Source organism: Bidens hawaiensis, unplaced genomic scaffold, assembly GCF_021521415.1.
Source record: "Bidens hawaiensis isolate Kalapana, Puna unplaced genomic scaffold, B.hawaiensis_p1.1 tig00002866_1, whole genome shotgun sequence".
Taxonomy (NCBI): Eukaryota; Viridiplantae; Streptophyta; class Magnoliopsida; order Asterales; family Asteraceae; genus Bidens; species Bidens hawaiensis.
In genome coordinates, this window is record NW_027491154.1 from 2,679,960 (window position 1) to 2,700,693 (window position 20,734).

General features: G+C 30.9%; 2 protein-coding genes across 3 annotated transcripts; both read left to right on the top strand.

Moving 5' to 3' along the window:
- The first annotated feature begins 3,238 nt into the window (after positions 1–3,238).
- LOC143621485 (rho GDP-dissociation inhibitor 1-like) lies at positions 3,239–6,412 on the top strand. The gene is made up of 6 exons (XM_077092896.1): positions 3,239–3,456; positions 3,823–3,994; positions 5,170–5,236; positions 5,661–5,864; positions 5,951–6,075; positions 6,160–6,412. Exons 1-6 carry the CDS (start codon positions 3,431–3,433, stop codon positions 6,232–6,234), a joined length of 669 nt encoding a protein of 222 aa, XP_076949011.1. The 5' UTR covers positions 3,239–3,430; the 3' UTR covers positions 6,235–6,412.
- Positions 6,413–13,298: 6,886 nt separating this feature from the next.
- On the top strand, positions 13,299–19,721 carry LOC143621538 (fimbrin-1-like). 2 transcript variants are annotated; one of them, XM_077092941.1, is made up of 15 exons: positions 13,299–13,473; positions 13,893–14,043; positions 14,879–15,049; positions 15,144–15,382; positions 16,178–16,349; positions 16,432–16,470; positions 16,561–16,629; positions 16,725–16,841; positions 16,926–17,137; positions 17,284–17,439; positions 17,521–17,720; positions 18,073–18,230; positions 18,324–18,420; positions 18,988–19,079; positions 19,161–19,721. In XM_077092941.1, the coding sequence occupies exons 2-15, from the start codon at positions 13,957–13,959 to the stop codon at positions 19,410–19,412; spliced, it is 2,061 nt and encodes a 686-aa protein (XP_076949056.1). In that variant the 5' UTR covers positions 13,299–13,473; positions 13,893–13,956; the 3' UTR covers positions 19,413–19,721. The 2 variants fall into 2 exon arrangements, with proteins under 2 accessions (XP_076949056.1, XP_076949055.1); XM_077092940.1 differs by lacking the exon at positions 13,299–13,473 and adding an exon at positions 13,567–13,630.
- The last annotated feature ends 1,013 nt before the right edge of the window (positions 19,722–20,734 follow it).

Here is a 20,734-nt window from a genome sequence, read left to right on the forward strand (position 1 = left end):
AAAGGGGTAAGATGGAAGAACGATTGTATTAACGAAAACGTAAAGGTTACAAGTTCCGGGTCTAGCCTTATCTTACTGCATAAGGAGGAGCCATGGCAATGCCATATTCAACATAAACATATTCTCCTTCCCTATTAGCTATTAATACTTATTTATAGAAATATAAGTTGCACTTGACCCCCTCCTAAAATGGACATATTACATTTAGAGTAGAAACTAGATACGATTCCTATCGGTCCGTCATGTATATTTTTGTTCTTTTGTGTATATTCATGTTCATTTTGTGTATAATTGTGTTCGGTTATGCTTGTGTGTGTATATATATATATATGTCCGTGTGCGTATATTTATGTCTGTCTATGTATATTTATGTTCGTTTACAAATGAACATAACTAAGCACAGTAAGTCTTAGTGAACGAACAGAACAAAGAAAATCTACGTGTCCCTTTGTTTGTTCAGTTAATAGTTAAAACGAATGAACAATGTTCGTGTTTGTTTACTCGTCTTACGAATTCAAGTTTAGCCATAAACAGTTATAAATTATCAGTCTTATGAAAAATAAGAAATAAGTGAGTAGTGACCTTTTCTGTTAACCAAAAATAGTCTTTTGCATGAGCAAATAAAGTTTATCTTCTGTTGATTTGCCAACTCCGTCGTTAAAATGCAGTTATAATTGTGTCGTTTTACTATCTCGTGTTTGGTTTTGCCGAGTGATTTAACTCTATGTGCAAGTATGACCTTTCCCATCATATACATGCAAAGAACTACACCCTACGGTAAGGTGATTTGGAGCAACAAATTACCAAAAGAAATGGTGGCAAGATGGCTAACTATGGCGCTATGCCACTATGCAATGCAATATAAGTGACATATCAACGGAGTCAGAGTGGATCGAGTTGATTTTTGCGATTTGAATTCATTAATTAAAAATGGTTAAGGATTGAGAAATATATCAGATAACATAAGGGAGGGGAGATTGAGGTGGTTTGGACACGCGAATAGAAGATAAACGACAGATCCTGTTAGATCAGTAGAAAACATTACTATAGAAGGCATGGGGAGTAGAAGTAGACCCAAATTGACTTGGGATGAGACCATTAGGCATGATTTTTGAGAAACATGCATTTCTCTGAGAATATGATTGATGATAGGACTTCTTGCGGACGTAGGATTAAGGTTAAGGACTTATAGGGAGATGATATAGTTTTGGTTTAGAAATATGTCTTAGAGTCATAACCTTACCAACTTAGTATAATTTGTTTCTATTACTATTATTGTTTTTTTTACTACTAATAGTGCTATTTATTATAATGATTTTATCTACTTATCCGCTATGATTTATGACAACTAGTTTGTAAAGTCTAGTACTCTTTGTAACAAGTAACTAAGAATGAAATATCATATGTATTATAATATTACACATGAAATAACACAGTATTTACATTTACATTTTACATATGTAATAATGGATGTGTGTCAATGAGTTATGTTGTTTCCAATACAAAACCAATTTTAAATAGAGAATTATAACACTTGTAATAACATGTATAATATAGAATATTCAATAAATACGGTGAAAGAGAGAGAAAATGACTAATGTAGTTTTCATAAAACAAGAATAAACATTTACATGTATAATAATAATCATAAATTATAATTAAAATAACATATAATATAACCAGTATAATAATAATATTAAGAAGTTATTATGTAATTCGAATGATGGTGGAATAAGGGGTGAATGATGGGGAATAAGGGGTGGCCAATTGATAATAATAATAATAATAATAATAATAATAATAATAATAATGAGTAGCCCCATCATATTTGGATCACCACACGACCAGATCATTTCCCGCATTCCTTTCCGTTAAATTAAGCAACTTTGACCCCCCTTTATTCTCTCTCTTTTCCTCAATCAAACAATAATAATAATAATAATAATTTTGTCCCCATTTCTTTGTTTGTTTCACGGGATATCTTCGTATTAACAAAACTAAATCATGATGATGATCTTTCTTTCCTAGTTAGTCAAGCCTTCATTCTTTCGAATAATAATAATCCATCATTTCGTTCTGCTTCTTTTCTTTCTTTTTTATCCATCCTCAAGAGACACACAGGTATGTATGTATGTATGTATGTATGTCATCATCATTCTTTCTTTCACCAACCCACAATTTTATTCTGTTTATTATCTCTACCAGTAAATTAATTCACGGATCAATTATTTATTTGCATTTCGATACAAGTCCTCTCTCTGACTCTCTGCATATTTAATATATGTGTCTATTTTATAATATAATATAGAGATTGCGTTTATGTTCCCACAAATCAAGAGTTTCACAAATGTTCCCTCTAAACACGTTGTCAACGACGTGTTTGCAGGACCAATATTTGTTCAACAAAATGGTCGAGACGACCTGTTTCTTCAACTAACTCGTCCGGACGACTTGTTCGGGTCCAAATGGCGTTATTTGATTGGAGGATGCGAGTGGAAAAAACAACGTTTGAAGGAGACATTTCTGGAATTCTTTATCTGTGGGGACATAAACGGAATCCATCTCTATAATAAAATATGAACATGTTGAGAATTTTCCCATTGCTTTTGCTTTTATTGGTGGTTAAAGGCTCTTTGATAATTCATCTCACCAACCCACAAAAAGAATTATTAGTGTTCGTTTTCAAATATTATGTTTTCTGTCATAAGTTATGGCTTTAACTATTCATGCCATGCACTATTCATATATTTCATAGGATTGCAGATTCATATATGTATACTGTTGCTAGATTATTCCATATATATAGAGGCTTCAATGCATTGCATTTAATGGATATGATGTTGTGTTCAGAACAATTTCCTGTTGAAAAATGAGGTATTCAAAATATTAGTATTCTTTGGGTCAAGCTGCAGATAGGCTGACCCATCAACATTTTCTTTATTTCATAAATAATAATAATAATAATAATAGTATATTATTGTTAGGATCTCGGTTATGCAAACACACACACACAATCAAAAGTTAATGAACACGAAACAGAATAATTCGACGATTTACGTCCACGAGCTGATTAGAAATTACAACCACTATGATATATGATTATGTAGAGACGGCTGTAGATAAAGAGATACAGGGTCCGCCCAAAGACCTCTAATGTCTTCAATCTTCACTAAACCTAAAACATGTGATTCATTTAACCGGGCCCAAGCCTCTACAAAGCCAACATATATGTAAACAAATTTACAATGTCTTGGCTAAACTATTCATTTTTGGCTTAACTTTTTTACTTTGACCAGTTTAACCGTTGATAAAAATATTTAACAGATTGAATTATTATAAAATAATTTGGCTGCAAATTCCATCATTACTTGCTGTTATTTCTGACCATGAGAGATGTCTAAACTCTAGATAATGCTTCCACCAACCCACAATGCCTTATTTTCATCCATTTTTTTTGTATGTGTACCTTTTATTTGTACTTTTTACTGTTCATGGAATTCAATGACTCACATGGGAATCCAGAATCTTGGTGTGTGACCCTATATTTAATACTTTTGCCTCATGTTTCATCATGTCTAAGCTACAATTCATTGCATTTATAAAGTTATTAAAGGGTTCTTTTGTATAACCTCATCATTTCATCTAGACAATTCTTCCACCAATCTACAAAAAAAAAAGTCAAAAGGTTGACATATTTGGTCATTTTCTTGGTAATGCACCTTTTATATATAGTTTACTACTGTTATGTTTCATGGGATTGTAGAATCTTGCATAATGTCTCACTAAATTTTAATCTTTTGGGTTAATTATTTTACCTTGTAGAAGTTTAATATACTGCAAAATGGGTGGTACTGATGATGATAAAGGAGCACCTGCATCTGGATCTGCAGCACCAGGTCATGAATCTGAATCTTCTTATGCAACTGATGAAGAAGATGCCCAAATACAGTTGGGCCCCAAGATTAGTATCAAAGAGCATCTTGAGAAAGACAAGGTTCTTACTTTCTTATTACATTTGCATACCTGAATGATTTATTATTCGTACTTTATTATTTAGTGGTGTTAACGAAACCAAAATAACCGAACCCAATAAAAAAAACAAAGGTTTGGTTTTATGTTTTAAAATGTGCGATTTTATTATTTGGAATAAAATAATAAAATAGTAGGGTACCCTCTTCTCTCTTTATCTTTTGATTGCAATATTATTATTTGTAATCATTTTAGTCGTTTTATGTTGAATTTTAATAATGTAGTTGACAACTCAAAAGAAGGTTAAGTAATCATTTTAACTAATGATTTAAAATGTGCGATTTTTGGTTCGGTTTTTGCTATCAACCAAAAAACGAAGGTTAAGTAATTTATAGGAAGTTATAAGTTATAAATGGTGTAGCCAAAAAGTTTATGTCCAAATGTGAAATTAAATCATTAGTTAACAAAAACAGTTAGGACCACAGTTTCTGGCCCAAATTCATTATTTTGGGCCATTTTTTTGACCCCAAAGTTTTCAAGCACAAATGGTAAAAGCGAAACCGAACCCATTGTAAAAACTGAAAAAACCGAAACTGAATCACTTTCAAAAACCCGAAAACCAAATTTATGGTTTTTGTTCGGTTTGGGTCTTAAACCACCCATTCACACTCCTATTTTATTCATTTTATGTGTAGATTCTGAAAGTCTAAACCAGTTGGCTGAACTCTTGGTTTTTGTTTTGTTTGCATATCCTTGTTGTAACAATGTTTTATTTTCTTAATTCATTTGCATACTCTATGAATTAGTGGGTCTGGCTTATGTTTTAGACTTTTAGCTTTAACAGGTCAACCAGGTTAAATAAAGAGATAGTTAGAAAGGAAATTTTAAACAGGTCGAAAGTTTCTCAAAAGGGTAGTTTTATCACATAAAACCTTCTAATTTTTTTTGTCATAATTTTCAGTTGTTACTGAAACAATATATTTTGCAATCATATTTGAGTATTTGACACACAGATTTTTTTATAAAACATTAAACGTTTGGACTTAAAGCATGCTGGTCAACCCAACCTGATTGAAAACTTAGGCCATTTTCATTTTGAAGTTTATATTTTATTATGTAGTGAAATTTTTTACGGCATCAATTATTTTGGATAAAAATAAAATGCTTGTTGATGTTCTTGACCATGTGTCATTGGTTCAGGATGATGAGAGCTTGAGGAGGTGGAAAGAGCAGCTGCTCGGAGGCGTTGATGTCAATCAGGTTGAAGGTATTATTTTTCTTTTCCTTTTTTTTTATTTTTATTTTCTTGGATAATCTGTTTTGTAGATTTTTTATATTCTTCCATGCGGAAACGAATATAAATATGCTAAACGTTTAGAGTAGAACTTTCATCTTTCGCCATCTAGACGTGGCGTTTATTCTACTCATATGTGTAAAAGTAATGACTTTTGGATAAAGTTTTTCCCCATTTGTTAGCATCTGAATTTTGACCTCTAATAAAGGTTTACAATAACCTTTACTCCAATAAAGTTTACAACAGTTAAGAGTGTCCCATATGAACTGCAACATTTTCTTTGTTTGACTAACTATTAAACTAATATTTACATATTTGCCCCTGAACTTTGTCACCAACTTAAAATTACATATTTGCCCCTGATATGTTCTTTTGGTACCGTTAACATTTGTGACAGATGTAAAGATACTGAGCCTTACTATAGTCTCTCCTGATAGACCCGATATCGTTCTTGAAATTCCCAATTCCGGGAACCCAAAAGCCCCTTGGTTTACTCTAAAAGAAGGAAGCAAATATAATTTAAAATTCTCAATTAAGGTTAGCAATGACATTGTTTGCGGGCTAAAGTACACCAACACCGTCTGGAAAACGGGCCTCAAGGGTACCCTCTTCTCTCTTTATCTTTTGATTGCAATATTATTATTTGTAATCATTTTAGTCGTTTTATGTTGAATTTTAATAATGTAGTTGACAACTCAAAAGAAATGCTTGGGACCTTCAGCCCGCAAGCAGAGTCGTACACGCATGTAATGCCTGAAGAAGTTACTCCCTCGGGTTTCTTAGCTAGAGGAAATTATACTGCAAAAACCAAGGTAATTTTTTCATTGTTGAATAATTGGTGTGTTATATATACAATAAGAATATAAAGCTTATACTTGTTTGTGCTATGTGTTCAGTTTGTTGATGATGATAATGAGTGTTACCTGGAGCTTAACTACACTTTTGACATCCAGAAAGACTGGGCCAAGTAGGATCCAGATCGTTGCGGAACCGTTTTATGGTTATATTGGGAATTCCTTTTTCGCGTTTCTTTAGGAAATTTTTGGCTAGTTCGATGTTACGATCGCAACATCTTTGTGGTGATCTTTGTGTTTTCTGTTAGATTTTGATACAAAAATTTCTTTTGTTGGTTTCTGCATTGTTTATCTTTCTTTATTTAATGACAGGTTTGTTTGTTGTCTTTGATATAAGTGTTTCTTGTTCATTCTAACAAAGTATACATCATCTTTAAGACTTTAACTGTTCAAACAATGCAAATGATTATTTTACACAAAGTAATTAAAATTTTGAATAGTATTCATATAAGATACTAGTTTTCTGCATGTAAGTATGGTTCATTTAAGGACATTAAACATTGAGCATTCTAACTAGAATCAGGTCAGTTATATATAAAAATATGAAGTGAATCCTAAATGTTATTTGTAAAAATATATATAAAAAAATAGTTATATATCTTTCTAAAAGTATCCTTTTTATGACAATCTGAATTAATAAAACTATAAAGAAAAAAAAATACAAATCAAACAGCATGCTTTAAAATAATTTTTATCCTCTCAAATCAACCAATGAAACAAAATGGATCATTCAATTTCAATGCCCAATTCTTCATTACTTTGTCCATTTCATTAATTTTCAGTTCATTTGGTCCAATAATGTAAGATGGTTGCATTTTTGTATTGACAAACAAACCACATGTTTTATGTCACATCTCATGTTCAATTATGCACACTTTGAAAATTTTGCTTAATTTTCATTTAGTTTACACCAAATTTTAGTCTTTTTCAGTTAAGACAAGGCAACTACAAATACTAAATATAAGTGGGATATATAGCGGTAGAAAGAGATTCATGATTAGGTCTTCTTTACTTCACAAATTCAAGCTTTGAATTATCTTGTTTTCAACCGGTTCTCGAGAAACAAACCGGCTGGTAGGGCTGTAAACGAGCCGAGTCGAGTTGAGTTGAGCCAGAGTGTGCTCGAGCTAGAGCTCGAACTTAATCGAGCTGGCTCGAGCTCGACTCGTTTTCTTTATCGAGCTGAAAAATCGAGCTCGGGCCGTGCTCCTTTAATTTTTTTTATTTTTTATTTATTATTTTTATATTTTATATTTTACAATTTTGATATATAAAATACAAAAAATATAATTTTAACATGTATATTATATAAAATTTATAAACTAGAGAATTTATAAATTTATATGTTTTATTTTCGTTATTTTTTTATAAGATTAGATATTGAGTGACATAATATATGTATAATTTTTATTTATTTATTTCTTGGTATGATATATATATATATATAGGGTAGTGTTAATGTAAAAAACAATATTTTTGTGAGAAGAATAAGAATAGATCTAGGCCCTTGGATCTATAATCTAGTGGTTGAGATTGGTAGTTTCTAAATAATTGCATTGTTTCTTATTTACATGGTATATTGTGGTATAGTATCATATTTAGGTGGTTTGTTTTATTTTAAAGCTCTTCTCACCATTCTCACAAAACAATTGTTTTTTATTTGAACTCTTTTCTATATATATATATTATATATATATATATGGTTGGTATCATTTAAGAACTCCAAAAAAGGAGTAGTTTTATCATATTTTATATAAAAATTTTGATTACGTATATAAATAACAAGTTTACATATGTGTAAAATTTATGTACTAACAAATTTACATAAGTGTAAAACAACACATAGATATGTATAAAAAATAATTTTCAAAATTGTAATCGTAAATATATATATATATATATAAATGATAAAGCTACACTCAACTAACATTAACATACAAAATTTTTTATAAAAAACGTTAGTTTTCAAGGGTTCTTTCAAGTTCTTAAATAATTTAAGGGTTCTGTAATGATACGCATCCTATATATATATATATATATATATGTATATATAGGGAGAGAATCATGAAAGAACTCCTTTTTATGGAGAGAACTAGAGAACTAATAATGAAATATTTTTTATTTAATTAAAAAAAATATTTTTAATATTTTTTTTCTTTCATCATTCTTATATGTTGTTATTCTTCACTAACAAAAAATTTAAAAATAAAAAAAATTAACGAGTAATATGCAATACACCGACTTTTTTTATAATGCATATGTGTAATAGTGTGCATTTTGATATTTGAAATAATGTTGAATAGCATATATATAGTCGTTTGTATTGTATATTTGCAATAGTGTTATATTATATACAAAAATTTAAAAAAAATCGATATAGTGCATATGTGCATTAGTGTTGTATTACATATATGCGATAATGTGTTTTGCATGCAATTATTAGTGTCGTATTTGCATATATTCAATAGTGTGTATTTAGATTATGTATTTGTGTTGTATTATATGCAATTAAACACTATTTTATATATACAATACACATTAATGCACATAAGCATTACATCGACAGTTTTTTTAGGAACAATATCATCTTATTAGAAGGAGGAAAGAAAAAAATTCACAAAATAATTTTTTAAAAATACTTAAAAATAATTTCTTACTAGTTCTCTAGTTCTCTCTTTAAAAGGAGTTCTTTCTTGATCCCACCATATATATATATATATATGTTTAAGTTCAAGAAAGAAATCAAATTATTGCAAGAAATGAATATGAGCCACTAGTTTTATTTTAGCTTTTAAATATTTAAAAATAAATAAAAAAGATGTAAATGCAACAATAAATGCACTCTCTCTCTCCAATTAATACAACTAATATAATTATAATAAATCTCTCTAATTAATATATCAAACTAATTTAACTATAATAATTAAAAAGATAAAAACAATACTTTAGTTTTATTTTTTATTTACACATTCTTCATTTTATTCAACATAAATACAATTTATTCATATAATACTATTCTTTATATTAAAAAAATAATTTCCACTCAATTTATTAGCATGTTTTTTAACACTAAATATCAAAACATAATATATATATTTTTTTAATTTGTATGCCTATAAAAATTATTGTCATAAATAATAATAAAAAAATATCATACAAATGTGTCCATTAAATGTAAACAATAAATATATAACCTACACAAAGTTATATAACCTACACTTGTTTTGAGCGATAAAAACGTATAACATACAAAAAGCATACAACTTACATATGTAATTCGACATCAACAACTATATAAACTACACAAAGATACACATATCCTACACATGCGTAGGTTATATGTTTTTCGTATGTAGGTTATATGTTTTTTTTATTCTTAGAACAAGTGTAAGTTATATGTTTTTGTGTAGGTTGTATATTTTTTATTGACATTTAATGCAAACATGTGTAACATAGTTTTTTGTATTATTCATCAATGTAACTACGTGTTGATGGATATTGATATGTTGAGTTTGAAGATATTGGTTTTGAATAAAAAGAAATTAATGTATGAATAAATTGTATTTGTGTAAGATAAAATTTTTGTGTGTATGTTATATGTTTTTCGTGTGTAGGTTATATGTTGTCTTATTCTTAGAACAAGTGTAGATTATACGTTTTTGTGTAAGTTGTATGTTTTTTGTTGATTTTTAATGCAAATACATGTAAAATAGTTTTTTGGTATTATTCATCATAATGTAAGTATGTTTTGATGGATATTAATTTATTGAGTTGGAAGAAATTAGTTTTAGATAGAAATTCTAATGTATGAATAAATTATACTTGTGTAGGATAAAAATTCAAGACACAAAAAATAAGTTATAAAAATAAACGAGTTCTTAATATTTTCCAATTATAATAATTTAATTAGTTATATTAATTAAGTAGATAAGTATTATGGTTTATTAGTTATATTAATTGAAGAAAGAGAATGATTAATATTTTCTTTATTTAGCTTTGAGCATTTAAATCTTAAAACAAAACTAGTGGTCCATATTCATTTCTTGCATTTCTTGCAATAATATCATTTCTCTCTTGAACCATCCCCTATATATATATATATATATATAAGAGTTCAAATAAGAATAAGGAGTTTCCTAAGAATGGTAAGAACCAACAAATTTTTGACATTTAGCATTACCAATGGTGGTAAAAGAACAATTCTAGGAAACTATGTCGGTTATATTGATTAAAGATTAATTCTAGGAAACTATATCGGTTATTGGTGATTTTAAATCTCAACCATTGATTAACATGATACAATGGTTATGATTTATTCCTAGTCTTCCTAGGAAACTACTTATTTTTAGGATAACCCTCCCCTATATATATATATATATATATATATATATATGTATGTATGTATGGTAGGGTTAATGTAAAAAACAATATTTTTGTGAGAAGAATAAGAATAGATCTAGACACTTGGATCTATAATCTAGTGGTTGAGATAGCTAGTTTTCTAAATAATTGTATTGTTTCATATTTACATTGTATAGTGTCATATTTATGTGGTTTGTTTTATTTTAAAGCTCTTCTCACACTTCTCACAAAACACTTGTTTTTTATTTGAACTCTTTTCTCTCTCTCTCTCTCTCTCTCTCTCTCTCTCTATATATATATATATATATATTAAAATTCAGGGTTTAATCTAAACGAGCCAACGAACCAAGGTTTCGAGTCGAGCCAAGACCGAGCCACGAGCCGAGCTGAACCTGGCTCGAGCTCGGCTCGTTTAGAAATCGAGCCGAGTCGAGTCAAGCTCATTTAGAATCGAGTTTTTTCGAGCCGAGCTTTTTTCGAGCGAGCCACGGGCTTTTTAAACAGCCTTACCGGCTGGTCGGATTAGAAATCGTCTACCTGACACGTCTTGTTAAATACTCTTGAATTGTTTTCATTTGAGCCGGTAAACCAAATCAACAATCAACCAAGAATTTTAAATAATAAATATAAAACTTTAGGGATGGTCGAATTGCTTATTTATATATACCTATAAGGAGGCGGGGCGATTCCCCGATGGACCTCCATCACTCTATGGTCATAATGTGTGTCTTGGTAAAATATCATCGACTGATAGTAATCACGAAAGAAAGATAAATTATGACTTTAGGAACGTTGTTTTGATCTTTGAGAAAATTAAAAAAAAAATGAATTTATTTTACACTATGTAAAACAAACGAAAGTTTCAAGCAAAAATAAACAAATAAAACTGTTCTCCTATTCTTCAACTTTCTTTCATAAAAATACAAATGAAAGGTTCAAGAAAAAAAGGTTCGACTACAAAGAAAATAATCGTATATGCCAAAGGTTGTTTTTATTTTCGTTAATTTTATGTTTTAAGTTTTTTTTTAATCTTTATTGTAGTATTAAGTTGATGAAAAGTTATTTATTTAATTTGATTTTATATTTAACTTAAACAAAAATATTGGATTCAAGTGATCACTACTCACTGTGAAAACTAGGTCTCAAGTGATCAAGTGATGGAATGACGTTTGACCAACTATGATTGGGGGGTCTTAAGTGAGCAACTGATCACCACCCTTTCCACAAACAACCATATTGTCACACTTAAACAAACCGTCACATCATATTCCAACTTTTTTAAAAACTCACTTTTCTTTTCACAACATAAAATCTCTACAAATCTCATTTTAAAAAATATTAATGTTGTATATATAACATGTATACGTGTGTGTGCGTGAGAGAGAGAGAGAGAGAGAATGGTCTCACTTTCCCGTTCGTCCTCAAGTTTGGAGGGACAAACCCACCCACAAACCTCACCAATAAACTCCCCCCCCCCCCCCCCCAAGGCTCTGTCTCTAGCTGACTATCAAATATTTGCTCTAGTTTTTTAGAGATAGAATTCATTTTTTAAGCTTTTGAATTTTTCTTTCAAGCTTTTGTTTTTTCTATCTACAATTTAAATTGGTCATAAATGCTCAAACACATCATATGGCTCTTAAAGGTTATCACGTGGATCAGGGCCGTCTCCGAGAATAAAAAAAATAAGAAGGGTCCGGGACATAAAAACTAAAAGGCCCTAAAATACAAACTCAAAAAATATAATATGATACGAAAACATAACATATTAATAACAACGTTTATTCGAACGGTAAAATATAGGTGTTGCAGCGGCGAGTTGACGCGGATTTGGTGTTATCGGCCACGCTTGTTATGGTACCCAAACTAAACCCAAAAACTAATTTTGTCAAATCAACATATTTAGAAATAGAAAATAAATAAAAGAACACCAACGTTGTGGCGAGGAGTTAACATGAGTTCGATCGGTATTAGACATGTTCATTATGAGCACGGGAAGTAAACCTACAAAATAATTTCCTTAAATTATCGTATTTTTTTAAAACATACTTTAAAGAAAACATAGGAATAACATGATTGAACAACACACACAAAGATAAAGAGTAACTAATAAAAAAGCTACTCTTAATAAAGATAAAAGCTTACGAATGCTTACAATGGGTTTGGAACTCAGGCAACAAGAATTTTCCAAACGTAAGAAACTCACATATAGCCATCAAACCAGATACCCAGTTTTATTAATGGCTGAAGTTACTTATATAAATAGCATAAATACATAAACATACAAAAATCTATGGGCCTCATATAGGAGTGGGCCTGGGTCTTGAGCCCTCCCTGCCCTCTTCATGGGCCGGGCCTGGCGTGAATGTAGACCTTTTATGACAATTTTTGTCAGGATACTTACAATTCCCCAAGCCTCCGTCCTTCACCTCCTTGTCCATCCCATACTGCATAGCATCCACAAACCTTTTGTTTAATAATCTTGTTGAACCTTGAACTTAATTTCATCACAACTCATCCAATCTTAAAATTTACTACTAAATCATATGTTTTTATGAAAATCACCGATCCATGAGCTTATTAGTAAAGGTAAAACTTTCATTCAATTTCTTGATACCTTTGGTAACCATAAAACTTAAATTACTTAACCATATACGAAATCAAGTATAACAAATTTTATTCAATAGTTATCATAATTCAATTACAAGTTTTTATTTCACTCAAAACCCAGACAATAATAATATCCAAAAATGTGTGTGTGAGGTCATCCCCCTAGACAAGTGCTGAGTCGGATATTAACCATTCACCGAATGAGACGCGTGTACTGATCTCCCATCCACGCGCGAGTAGAGACAACCAACCTACATTCAATTCAATTCACATAATAAATATTATTAACAACATTTAATTTAATAATAATATAAATAAAAATAGGCGCCCACACAATAACTGGCGTCCTCTTCTCCCTCCATGCCTTGTTCATGCTAGCTAACACTGGTACAAAACTCACCTTCCATCATATTATTATTATTGTTATTATTATTATTATATTTTCAACACAATTCTTTTTAACTTTGCATATAATCGATTCACGTAAACCTGTAATTCACTCTTCAAAGTTTAATTCACTTCAATTAAACAGTTGTTGTAGCAGGTTTGTATTGTTTTCTGCTTCAATTTATTTCCTGTTGAACAATTGAAACTAATTCGTGTTGAATTGTTAATCGAACTTGTGTACGGTGTTTGACTACTAACCGACTAATGTATTTTGTTTTTGCACGTTTACTTCTTTCACTAATTTATCATTTTATTACTCATGTTTGATTATTATCTCTTTAGGTTGTTATTATTATTATTATATTGATTTGACGAGTTAGTTTGACTCTGATTATAATTAATTGATTAATTTGTGGTAGGAATAAATTAGTTGAATCTGATTGGCTGTTGCTGCTGTGATTGTGAAATTTAGGGAAGAAAGTGATGTCTAGGTTTGAAGGAGTTATTGTGTCTGATCATTGGCTTCAAAGCCAGTTTACTCAAGTTCAGCTTCGTAGTCTCAAATCAAAGGTGATTGGTGTTATTTTGTTGTTCATTACATTGTTGTTATGTTTTGTGATAGTGGTTGATGATTAAGGGCTGTTTGGATGAGCTTTTAGATTGAAATTTATCGCTTAGGCTAAGGGATGTAATCCCTAGTTCACCAATTTCCCCGTTGTGCCACGTCAGCGCCACATCACACTCCTCCACAATATCATGGAAATACTCCCCAATTTGCTTCCCTCCATTTTCAAATAAAATAATAATATTTATAATTATATATCAAAAAGTAAATTACATTGGTGGGTGATGGGATTTTTCTCGGTGAATATTTCCTCACAATTTTCACCGATGTTGGCCCCAATATGAGGGTGGCGGTGCTTGCCGATGGCGCCATTGGCCACATCAGCACCAAATTAAACTGTTTTGACTATTTGGCCCAAATATCAATATTTTGGGGAACATGTAGGAGGTTGGTGTTATAATTGCACTGAGCTATCCTTATTCTCAAGGTATGGGTGAAAGTGATTTTTTATGGTCAAAATAACAAGATTTCAAGGAGCCAGCTTTCGTAAGACTTGAGGGCCGTTTGGATGCACATTTAGAACTGATTATTGTGACTGCATTACTTTAATAGTAAAAATCTAGTAAGAGTTTATTAAAACCAAGATAGGCAATGAGATTTCTTACAAAAGTTTGTTACAAACTTCTTCAAATCGAATTATTATAATCCCCAAATAGTCATAATATCAGAATCATAATCACTTTAAAATATTCGGAACAATTGAACTTTGATCAACCATTTAGGCATTTAACTGATTATGTGATTATTTGTTTGATGATCCTTTTGTTTTTGTGTTTATAGTTTATAGCACTAAAGAATCAAAATGTGCAAGTTATTATTGGAGACTTACCGGCCTTGCTTGTGAAGCTAAAGCCTTTCAATGGGACATTTAAAGAAGATGAAATAAAGGAGATATTATGTGCATCTGGTTTTGATACAAGTAATGAAGTCGATTTTGAAGGGTTCCTAAAGGTAATGAGTTACTTGTTTAATCATGTCTAATATCTATTAACTAAAGTTTATATGAATTCGTTAGGGTAATTTATTACTTTCATGTCATGTGCAGGCTTATTTGACTCTAGAATCACTAGCTGCAACAAAATCTGGTGATTCTAAGAGCCCGACTTCGTTTCTAAATGCAACAACCACAACACTGCTTCACACCATTGATGAATCAGAAAAGAAATCTTATGTTGCTCACATTAATAGTTATCTTAGAGATGATCCGTTTATGAAGCAGTTTCTTCCTATTGATCCTGCTACTAATGAGTTGTTTGAACTTGCAAGAGATGGAGTTCTTCTATGGTATTTAAGCATGGTCTGCTCTATCATGCTCTACTATGTATTGGATCCAATGTTTTCAACCAAAGGGGTGCACAAAAAGAACAACTCTTTAAAAAATGTTCTTCTAAAGGATATATCGTAAAAAAATGTAACAATATTTAGTCAAATTTCTGTTTTTGTAGGGTAAATAAGTTGGTTGCTTAAAACTAGAGGTGTAAACGAGCCAAGCCACTCGTGAGGTACTCGAGATTGGCTCGCAAAAAGCTCTAATTGAGCCAAGATTAAACGAGCCCGAGCTTAATAAATAATCTTGTTTATTAACGAGCCCGAGCTTCACCTTATCGAGCTGGTTCGCAGCCTAAACGAGCCTATTAATAATAAATTTTTATTTATCATACTAAATATATATTATAAACATAATAATTATTGTATATAAATTTAAGATAAAAATAGCTGAATAATATATATTATGCTATATCTAAAAGTTATAACGAAAATATATATAAAAATATTATAAATGTATAAAAGCCAAAAAAAATAGAGCCCGAAAGAGCGGAAAAATAATCTTGCTTCCCTCTGTTTTAGGCTCGGCTTGTTTACACCCTTACCCGCATCCATTGATTATACATTTTAGTCAACTTTGGCTTGTTTGACTTGTTTCCCTTTTAGATTTATGTTTGAGTTGTGACCCGTTTGAAATAAAACGTAATCCAGATCAACCATTCTTAAGTAAATGGTTTGAAATCACCAGCTCTACAAAAACCTCTAGTTTGTGGTTGTGGTGGTTTTCTAATGTATTATTATGGTATAATGCAGTAAACTTATCAATGTTGCTGTGCCAAATACAATAGACGAACGGGCTATCAACACAAAGAGAGTACTTAATCCGTGGGAAAGAAATGAAAACCACACACTTTGCCTTAATTCTGCTACAGCTATTGGATGTACAGTTGTCAATATTGGCACTCAGGATCTGGTTGAAGGAAGAGTAAGATATATTGTTTAAAGTTATACTGAAATTTGATTTTTTAGGTTTTCGTAATCTTATATTTGCCACTTCTGTTTTGCAGCCTCATCTGGTACTTGGTCTAATTTCCCAAATCATAAAGGTGGAAATTATATGTTCTTTTTATCGTTTTTGAACATTTATAATTTCTTAAAATCTCAACTCTTGCTTCTTAAAATTGCAACACTTCCAGATACAACTTCTGGCTGATCTAAACCTTAGAAAGACACCACAACTACTGGAACTAGTGGAGGACAACAGTGTACTTTTTCTTGTTATTATCTTTTTTCTATAACCTTTTATCATTTACATTTGATTATTTATGTACACGGGATGTTGCTATATATCAATTTGAAGGATGTTGAGGAGATCATGGGACTATCACCCGAAAAGCTCTTACTAAAATGGATGAACTTTCATCTTAAAAAAGCAGGCTACAAGAAACCTGTAACAAACTTCTCATCTGATCTTAAGGTAAGTTCTTTATATTCTTCAAGCTTCCAACATATTGTTATAGTATTTTCATGACTAGAAAATGTCATTTGTTACATTATGTAGGATGGTGAAGCTTATGCATACCTGCTTAATGTTCTTGCACCAGAACATGGGAGCCCAGCTACTCTTGATGCCAAGGATCCTGTTGAAAGGGCCGATTTGGTACTTTCACATGCTGAAAAAATGGACTGCAAAAGATACCTAACTCCAAAGGACATTGTTGAAGGCTCAGCAAATCTAAATCTTGCATTTCTTGCACAAATATTCCACCAAAGGTCACTTAGCTTAATTTGTTATATATTTTATAGGGTGTTTGGAGATGCGCTTTGTAAGTGATTATATAGGCGCAAAACCTCATCCAAACACCATCTCCTGTAAAACCTTATATGATTATGATTATCGGGTTGAAAACGTGTTGCAGAAATGGTCTATCTGCTGATAGCAAAAATATCTCTTTTGCTGAGATGATGACAGATGATGCACAAATGTCAAGAGAAGAAAGGTGTTTCAGGCTCTGGATCAACAGTCTTGGGATTTCTTCTTATGTCAACAATCTTTTTGAGGATGTCAGAAATGGGTACATATTTTATTACTAAAATCATATGTGTCAGGCTTTGCTATTGTTTTTAGGCTATAAAGATTGTATCTTGTTATACAGATGGGTACTTCTAGAAGTTCTTGATAAGGTTTCTCCAGGTTCAGTTAACTGGAAACAAGCAACAAAACCTCCTATTAAGATGCCATTTAGAAAAGTTGAGAATTGCAATCAAGTTATTAAATTAGGAAAGCAGTTGAAGTTTTCAGTTGTGAATTTGGCGGGAAATGATTTCGTTCAAGGGAACAAGAAACTCATACTCGGTAACACTGTTTTCAAGTTATTGTATTTACATTTTAGCTGGCCACATGAGAGGGTCTTGTGGGATAACAAATCATTTTTAGCCCAGGTTGAAACAGAATGGGTTGTGTTAGATTATAAATACTTTCCATGCTAATTAAAAATATAACAAACAATATCATTACAATAAAAAATCGAATCTTTTGAATAGAAGGATTTAGTATTGTGTATCCGACAAAAGTAGACTCTGTGAGACTTTCAACTTTTTTTGACTAGTAATTTTGACCCGTACAAGATAAAATATAACCCATTTTAATTTACATGGCAAGTAATAATCTTGTGATAGAACTCATCCATAATTTACCTTTTTGTCAGCTTTCTTGTGGCAATTGATGAGATTTCATATGCTTCAACTTTTAAAAAACTTAAGATCGCGATCGCAAGGAAAGGAGATAACCGATGCAGATATTTTGAAATGGGCAAACAAAAAAGTGAAGATAACAGGCAGAACATCTAAGATGGAGAGTTTTAAGGTTGGATACAATGTTGTGTTATTTGTTTTTCATCATTGGTCATTTTGTTGTGCATTAATGATGTTTGGACTCTTTCTTGTATTATGTGTGCAGGATAAGAGCCTTTCTAGTGGATTATTCTTCCTTCAGCTTTTGAGTGCAATTGAGCCTAGAGTTGTCAACTGGAACCTTGTTACCAAGGGTAAAAGTGGTAATATGCTTCCTCATAACTTCAACTCTTCAAGCTTGTGTAAACATAATCATAATAATGGATTTGTTTGGCACCTTGTAAAAAGTCACTAATTTTTTTAATAAATTATAAAAACCTCAAGTTTCAATATCGTTGTGAAGTTTTTGTGGTATTTTTTTTACTTAAGTGGCCCAAATGGAACATATATGAAAGTTGGTTACTGTTTAGTGATCATTTATTTCAAGTTTAACCTAAAGTAGGAGGTAATTCTGAAGAAAAAAAAGTCGCTAAATAATAACCAAGTTTCGTGTTAAATCATTCAATATAAACAATTATGAAAAAATTTATAACAATGGAACAATAATGAAAACAATTATGAAAGATTTCATAACAATGGAACAATAATGAAAACTTGAGTGGTTTTTATAGTAAAAGTATTAATATTGAAACTTTGTTATTATTTCACAATTTTATCCCTTTATAAATCAAATAATTAACCTGGTTCGTTTCAGACTCGATCAAGAACAGGTTTTAGAAAAATCTAGGATTTAACAATCCATGATCTTGTTTTTTGTTGGTTGTTGATAGATGATGAAAAGAAGCTGAATGCAACTTACATAATCAGTGTTGCCCGAAAGCTTGGGTGCTCAATCTTCTTGTTACCGGAAGACATCATGGAGGTAATTTGGGCTTGTTACAAGTCTTAGCATTATGTGCATACAATCTGACATGGCGAGTTGAAACATGTGTTTAATTTACAGGTGAACCAAAAGATGATACTTATGCTTACAGCCAGCCTTATGTATTGGAGCCTGCAGCAGTCTAAGGATGAGGCCGAATCATCTCCTTCATCGATTGCTGATACTCCTGAAGGATCTCCGGAAGCTTCCATTAACGAGGATGATGATAGCCAAGCGGGTCCCGAGATCTCCAACTTGTCAATCGACGATGTGGCGTCTGAAACTGTGGATACGGCTACATCGGTGACAGGACAGGATGACACTTCCTTGTAATAGTATGTTTTGGTTTGTACAAACTTTGGATAGAAGGACATGGAAAGGAAAAAAATTAGATATTATACGAAAAATACAGGGTCCGATTTCCTGCGCTTAGGAACCATCTACATTGCCAGTTCGGTTGAGTACTCTTGAATCATCTTCATTTAGGCAGGCGGTTAGAGTCAAACCAGTTGAACATGATTAGTGATTGGTATAAATTTTCAAAATTTGTTCTTTTCCCTTATAAAATCTCATTTACTAGTTTACTTAATACTTCACAGGCTATATTTTGTCAATTACATGTTTCATATTAACATTGCAAATTCGCATCAAAACATTAAGTAGTTTTGATATTTTGTTTTAGTTACATGCATATTTTATAAAATTTAAATTATATATGACTATAGCATCCTGTTTTTTTATGCTAATCTTTTAACTATTGTTTTAATGTTTCTGCATTCATGTTTTATTGATGAAGATGTTTATTTTACCATGCCTGGCCGTGTAATTTCGTTAGTTTTTCAAATTACTTTTTAACGGTTTATGTTGTAACCGTTAAGATTAAAAAGTTGGGAAACCTTGGATATTGGACAACTATTATTTCTTACTGTTTTTATAATTCTTGTGATGACACATAAAATCGTTATTTTAACGGATAAACTTAAAACAAAGGTTAACACTAATACAACAACAAAAAAGGAAAACTATTACAGATTAATGTTGCATAAACCACTTTTATGGTGGACCTAAAATGCAAGGAATGGTGTATGTTCACTTTCTGGATAATTGTGCATCTATGATTGATGATTTGGTGTACGTAGCTTGCTAGTTTTCTTTTGAATTTTGAATATTGATAAAAGTTGGTCGTTCAAAAGAAACTTAATACAGACTTTTGATGTTTTATATTGATTTATTCCAAGAGAATTTCATATATCTTCTTTAAACCTTGTTAATTACGCATATATGTTTAATCAAATTTTTAAATATTAAATATATATTTAGTTTTAATACTTTGTTGGCAATTTTGCAAGAACTACCACGTTACTCTTTTTATCTACTTATTTTATTATCTTCCCTTAAAAACCTTATCCACTTTGTTGCTATCAATACAAATGTTGGGACACACATTCATTTTACAACCAATAATACGTTGAAAACTATGAGAACCACATAATACACGTGTACATAGTGCGTTAAAATCAAAATCAAAATGATTAAAGATGTCACATCCAAAAAACATGTATTTTACGGTTCTTCAAGTTCTGAACCTATTATTGATTTTCTTTTTTTTTTTTTTATATTTATAATAAACATTCCTATGTGATGCTTAGGAGATA